Source organism: Lepisosteus oculatus, chromosome 5 (genome assembly GCF_040954835.1).
Source record: "Lepisosteus oculatus isolate fLepOcu1 chromosome 5, fLepOcu1.hap2, whole genome shotgun sequence".
Lineage (NCBI taxonomy): Eukaryota > Metazoa > Chordata > Actinopteri > Semionotiformes > Lepisosteidae > Lepisosteus > Lepisosteus oculatus.
Genome location: NC_090700.1, coordinates 45,894,753 through 45,901,332, shown reverse-complemented (window position 1 = coordinate 45,901,332; position 6,580 = coordinate 45,894,753). Strand labels below are relative to the sequence as shown.

General features: G+C 38.5%; 1 protein-coding gene across 1 annotated transcript; it reads left to right on the top strand.

The window, feature by feature from the left end:
• Positions 1-458: 458 nt before the first annotated feature.
• On the top strand, positions 459-6,417 carry mns1 (meiosis-specific nuclear structural 1). The gene is made up of 10 exons (XM_006628780.3): positions 459-592; positions 1,430-1,654; positions 2,120-2,247; positions 2,785-2,887; positions 3,158-3,387; positions 3,773-3,989; positions 4,197-4,304; positions 4,918-5,175; positions 5,502-5,627; positions 6,240-6,417. Exons 1-10 carry the CDS (start codon positions 590-592, stop codon positions 6,345-6,347), a joined length of 1,506 nt encoding a protein of 501 aa, XP_006628843.2. The 5' UTR covers positions 459-589; the 3' UTR covers positions 6,348-6,417.
• Positions 6,418-6,580: the final 163 nt, after the last annotated feature.

Genomic DNA, 6,580 nt, shown 5'->3' with positions numbered 1-6,580 from the left:
CACATTTAAAAATAACCCCCCTTCCCCAAAAATTGAAAGCAATTAGACTGTGATTAAAAACTCTCAACAATTAAAAGGTTCCGCAGGACCAGTGCTGGGACCCACTGTCTTGTATGATAAAGTGTTTTGTGTATGTCAACGACCAGGGTATTAACAATGGGTCCAACCAAACTAGTACGGTGAAGCTCTGCGGTGTATTAAGAGTAAGGGCACGCACTTTTAACTTCGTTCGTGGATGGTTCAACATTAAACACATAAGACGATCTATCGAGATAACGTCTAGATAAAATACTTATGGGGGCGATTTCCCCTAGCACCTAGGTGGTACTATTGAAATGCAACACCCCTTGTTTCCTGCGGTGAAAAAAAACACAGAACTGAGCGTAATATTCTCTTCCAACGTATCACCTGCGGAGATTTTCCTTAGCCAATCACAATTGCTGTTATTGCAGTGCGGAAACGCGCGGTGTTACCAGGACGACAGAGTGCAAACTCTTTGAGGATGAGACAGGACTGGGCATAAATAAAAAGGAATATTTTTAATGATACCTCAAACAAAATCATTGAATCAGCGAAGTAGTTCATAATTATGGTAAGGGACTAATTCATATGTTCGCTTTGTGAATTATTGGCTCAGGGTTGGTCAATGTTGCGTTTTACCAGTGTTTGTAGCTATATTTCGTTTTGCTTTACAGAAGTTCTCGGAAGCCTGTCCGTAGTCTGCAGCTGGACAGCCCCAGAAATGAAAATTGTATAGGTTTCCTAAAATATTCAGATTCTAAAGACCTGCAACAATTTAATTGTGACGAGTTACATGAAGGAATGTAGAAAACAAATCTGGAGACTACTTAACGAGTGCCAGCGTCTCCTTAATTTAACTAGTGACTTGCTTATGTAGTCAAAACCTTTAAAGTGTTCCTAATGTTTAAAAACAAGTTAGATATACCTACGTTAACATTACTACTTACGACTCTTATTTACAGAAAAATTAAAAAAAGTGTCCTCCTTGTTTTCCTGTTGCGAAATTCTAATCTGTTACTCTTTGGTTTTAAAATTTTATGGCCTAATGGTAGAAATTGTGTAAAATAAAGAAACTGTTTAGAATAAATTAATTATACCAATGAGCATTCTGATGGATTAACAGGAATCAATTGCTGTCAGAACCCCACATATTGAAAGTACAGTTTTACATTAATATCGGGAAAGCCATTTTCAGATAGTCTGTATGGGTGACCATTTGCTGCAGCCTGTCTCAGTGAACACACGGAAGACCTTTGGGTCCATGATGGTCTTTCTCACATACTCACGAAGGACTTCCCACTTGGGCTTGCTCGTGTTTCTAATTGTTTCGTGTGAAGCGAGAATTTGGCTGTATTACTGTAATACTATTCCAACATCGAGATGTATGCGTTTTTTTAATTATTTTTAGGCTTCAATGAGTCAGCGGCGCAACATGACTCACAGTCAGCAGCAGAGGATGATCGCGGAGGCCAGGAGACAGGAGGTGATCCGAGAAGACCAGATGAAGCACATTGCCCAGGGGAGACAGATGCAGGCCCATTTAATGAGTGAGGAGCGACTTGAGAAGAAGAAGTACCTGAGGAAGATTCAAGATGAAAACTATGAGAGGCAGATTGAGGAAGCACTTCTTAAGGTGCAATTTTTCCATCCATTCTCTAATCACTTTATCCAGTACAGGGTTCTTGGGGAGTTGGAGCCTATCCTGGGCATGCAATAGGCGCAGTCCTGGACAGGAAGACAGTCAGTCGCAGGTCACACACAGACAGACAGACATGCACACACGCACACCAGGGCCAGTTTTCCCAGAAGCCATTTAAACTACTGTTATGTCTTTGGACTGTGGAAGGTAACCGGAGCACCCGGTGGAAATCCACATGAATGCAGGGAGAACATACAAACTCCACACTGAACCCGGGGCCCCAGCTCTGCGAGGTAGCAATGCTAACCACTGTACCCCTGTGCCACATGAGTTGCAATTTCTTGTTTTAATTTGCATTAGAGCACATTCCTTATGTGAAAGTGACTGCAGATGCCCCGTTTTAATTTTTTCAGAAGAATGTTTTAAGGCTTTTCTGCGTTTTCTTCCACTTTAATGAAGGCTGAAGAGGAAAGAATCCTCAAGGAAAAGCAGATTGAGCAAGAAGAGAGAATGGCTAAAGAACTAGCACGGATAAACTACGAAAAGCTGAGGGATGAGAAAATCAGGCAGCAAGTCAGGGAAAACAGGTAGGTCTCACAACTGTAATATTGGCAAGATCTGAAGCAATTGTGGAGATTTCTTTAACAAAGAATTCAGAAGAAACTAGGGAATGTACATCCAGTAATGAAAATCACTTTCATTGAACAAGTGTCTGCCTCCTTAAATTGGACTTGAGCTTTCAGATCTTAGTCTCTGTTAATCATGTGCACCAGTGATTAAAGGAAATGTGCAGCACTTACACACACGAGGGCAGCGTGATGACCTGTGGAAGTGGCTGTGGGCAGCAGCAACAAGCTGTGATGCACATTGTCAATTGGTGCCCTTACCAAGACCAGTTGAAGGTCTAAGGGCCTTGTCTGCTGCTGTTGGTGTTGCTGATTCCCGCCTTGACAAGCATAGCATGTGTAAAGGGGCGTTCTTTCAAAATTATACAGGTCATTGTGGACTGACTGATACATGGTTAACATTGGACTTTGGTTCACAAGAATGCCGTTATGTTTCCTGTCTTAAATTGCTTGGGTACAATGATGTCATCTGGTTTTTAATTTTTTTTATTTTTGTAGTGCTGAACTTCGTGAACTGGAACTCAAACTGAAGTCCGCTTATCTGAACAGAGAACGAGCTGCTCAGATTGCTGAAAAGGAAGCGCTGCGACTTGAGGCCATGGTTTGTTCTCTGTTTATGATGATGATGATTTGCTCTGCACATTTAATGTGAAAGGACAGACTGTTACTAGAAAGTATTGAGAGAAAACCAATCCCATTTTTATTCTGTTTCTGAAATCAGAAATCCAGTAATAAAACCTTAAAAGCCTAAAAGCAGAAATAAAATATTTACATCAAGTTAAATTATTTGTATGCTAGCTTTCTTTTGATGGCATCAGTAAAGATGGGAAAAAACGTATGTAAAGCAAGCTGATGTTGATTTGCCTCTCAGAAAATAGAGGCTGCCCTTGCGCGCAAGATGAAAAGTGAATATGAAAAAGCCTCTGTGGAGCAGGAGAAGCAGGAAAAGAGGCGCTATGAGGAAACGGTCCGCTATCAACAAGAGCTGGAGCAGCAACTGGAAGAGCAGGAGAGAAAGAAACAAGAGGCTTATGAAGAATTTCTGAAAGAAAAGCTTATGATTGATGAAATTGTTAGGAAGATTTATGAAGAAGATCAAATGTAAGTATTAGCGCCCAAGTATTTAACCTTTTTTTTATATTCTTGTGATGGTGTGCATCATCGTGTGTGCTTTGCAAGGTTTCATGTTTCATACTTTTTTGTAAATTAAAATACATTAACATAAGAAAATACAACATAAACGGTTAGATGTTTCCATTATCTATGTACTGTGTGGTACACTTGATACAAAGCCCTTTGTTTTGCTTTTTTGGGCCAACAGCTTTGATCATATTTACTCTGAAAACATTTTCATTCATGATGAATCATTGTTTTAGCTGCCGTAAAACTTCGTGTTGATCATCCATAATGTGAATTTTCTAAAATCTTTCGCAACATGAAAGCAGTAAACATATTTACTCTTAAATTGTGGAAATTCACTTTGCAGGGAGCAACAGCTGATGTTAGAGAAGCGGACAGCTACCCAGAGGTATATAGAGGAATTCAAGAGACAGCAAGAGGAGTGGAGACGCATTGAGCGGGAAAAGGTGGAAGAGGAGAACAGACGAATCCTGGAATTCGCCAGATACCAGCAGTCTAGGGAGGAAGACAGGATGGCAAAAATCAGACAGAGGGATGAGATAAAGCAGCACCTCCACAAGAAGGTACAAATTGATTTGGGTTCAATTTTGTTCTGTTATTAGCTTTTCATGAAATGAGGCGTCTTATCTTTCAGCACTAAGAGATTTGCAATTTGGTACTTTTTCTGTTTGATTTCAAGCAACATCTATAAAAAGCCTTTTACCATAATCTTTTATGAGCATTTCCTTTCGCTTGTTTTACAAAATCCTGTCCTTCATATTGCTTTCTAGCTCACAGAGGACATTGAAATGGAAAGACGGCAACGTGAAGAAATGGACCGCATACGCGAAGACCTTTGTCTAGAGGAACAAGCAGAGGCTGAGAGGCAGAAGGAAATTGTAAGTAATGTAATACCTCCTTCAGTAGAACCCTGCCATTGAAGCATACCGAAGATGATGTTACATTTCTAGCTTTTTTGTTTAGATAAGATTTGATGTAGGTGCTTTATGTGGAAACAGTTCAGAATCTAGAGAGTAGCTATATGACTTTTAAAGCTGGTTAGGTTTCAGCATGTAATTGATGAATAAGCCTGGTTAGTACATGGGTGAGGTGCATCAAAGGAGATGCATTTAGGAAGTAGATTCTTCAATAGCTTCTATCCACAAGCAGTGAGACTGGCGAACACATTTAGCCATCACCCTCGGACCATACCTACACCATCACCATCTACCTCTTTATGATTTCTTATCTATTGCACATCTCCAGTCATTGTTTACACGTCTGTATTGTTTACATTCAAACTGTCTACATGTTTACCTGCACATTGTCTATTGTTTGTTTGTACATTGTCTTGATGCACTGTTTGCACTTTTTGTTTTTTACACTTGTTTTACAATCGAGAGACTTTCTGTAAGTAAGAATTCCATTGTACCAGTACCGGTTACATATGGCAATAAAGTTCAAGTTCAAGTATTCTTGGTTTCTCATTAGATGGGGCTCTGTGTTTTTTAGGAAGCAATGGAAAAGAGGATTAGACAACGTCTGGAAATGCAACAGACTTTCCAGGAGCAAATGGCCTTTAAGCAAATGCGGCAACAAACGGAGAGGGAGGAGGAAGAGGCCTTCAGAAAAATGATGCTAGCCAAGTTTGCAGAGGATGACCGCATTGAGCAAATGAATGCCCAGAAACGTCGGATGAAACAACTGGAGCATCGCAGAGCTGTAGAGAAACTCCTTGAGGAGAGACACCGGCAGTTCCAGGCTGACAAAGTATTGATAGTGCTGCTTTTTAAAATGAAAATAAGAGAAAAAGTTCTTATCATTAAGTTTTTCTATTGATCATTATTTCATTATAACCTAGTTCTTTCATTGTTCTAATACATTCATTTTTACATTAGAGAAAGAGTGAAGACTAAAGGTCTGATGGTAATGTCTTTGTAAATTTATTAAAAAGCACTGCAGTATTTATTTCTACTACTGATGGTTGCTTGTTTTATAAAGAAATCTATAAGCACAGACCTAAGTTACACATAACTATTTTAAAAATGTTTGTTTTGCTGGGGAGCACAATTTGTCCTTTTTAATTTTCTGTGTAGGAACATGAGCTTAAGGAACGAGAAATGGAACACGAAAGAGAGGCTGTACGACGTCAGATCATTGAGGAAGAAAGGCAGAAACTCCTCAAGCATCATGCTACTAAATTGCTTGGCTACCTTCCAAAGGTAAGGAAATTCCTTTTCTGAAAGGAACTTAATTGCCATGTATCACATCCAATTTAAATCTCCTTTTGGTCCATGAATGTCACCCAACATGTATGTCATATATGGAATTGTTCCTAGAAAAAGAATATTGTCAAGAAGATTTGAATTTACCTGGTCATTAATGTTCAGTCTTGTGTATTGAAGCTTGCTTTCTTGTAATATTTGAGGGCAAATTTTTTCAACATTTTGGAAAATGCATTAATATTAATAAATTCAGTTTGTGTAATTCCTATTCTACTGAAAGATGTTTAAGTGTCGATTCTGAATTACAATGGAATGCTCTCTAAGTGAACAGTAATAAATTATTATATATTAATTACAAGAGTCATGATCACCATATACAGAAGGTGTGATATATGGTGTAAAAACATCTTGAGTGCTGAAAAATGCAACGTTGTGTCTGTTGATGTTTATTATGTGGATTGTAAAACAAACCATTCACATAAAACACTTATATTCTAGCGTTGTACCTTGTCTGTTACATATATGACTTTGATTCTGTATTTATTAACCTCTTGATTTATTCATGACATGTTACCATCTTCCATAATTTCTTTTTGTTTGGTTTATTAGGGCATATTCAAAGGTGAAGAGGACCTCAAACTTTTTGATGAAGATTTTAAAAGGAATTTCCAGAAGCGAGATGTAGACATGTTCTCTGATGAGGGCTGGGGACAATGAGGACTTGCCAGTAGATGTCACTGTTGTGCAACTACATTCAGTTAAAAAAACGATTAAATTTTCTTCCTAATGGGTTGTATCTGTTTTTACCCTGGCTAGTAGATAGACATGCAGGAGCTGAAAATTAACTACATTAAATATATAACAACTTTGATAGAAAAAATGACCAAATATAACATTGCTATTTTCAAATATTTTAATATTAAACTGTTTCATGTTCTCCCATTTCTGTA

What these genes read in the sequence shown, in the direction of transcription:
- mns1 (XM_006628780.3), top strand. An exon ending in TTGAGGAAGCACTTCTTAAG is followed by an intron (nt 1,655 to 2,119) that starts GTGCAATTTTTC and finishes ACTTTAATGAAG; the next exon opens with GCTGAAGAGGAAAGAATCCT. An exon ending in ATTTATGAAGAAGATCAAAT is followed by an intron (nt 3,388 to 3,772) that starts GTAAGTATTAGC and finishes TTCACTTTGCAG; the next exon opens with GGAGCAACAGCTGATGTTAG.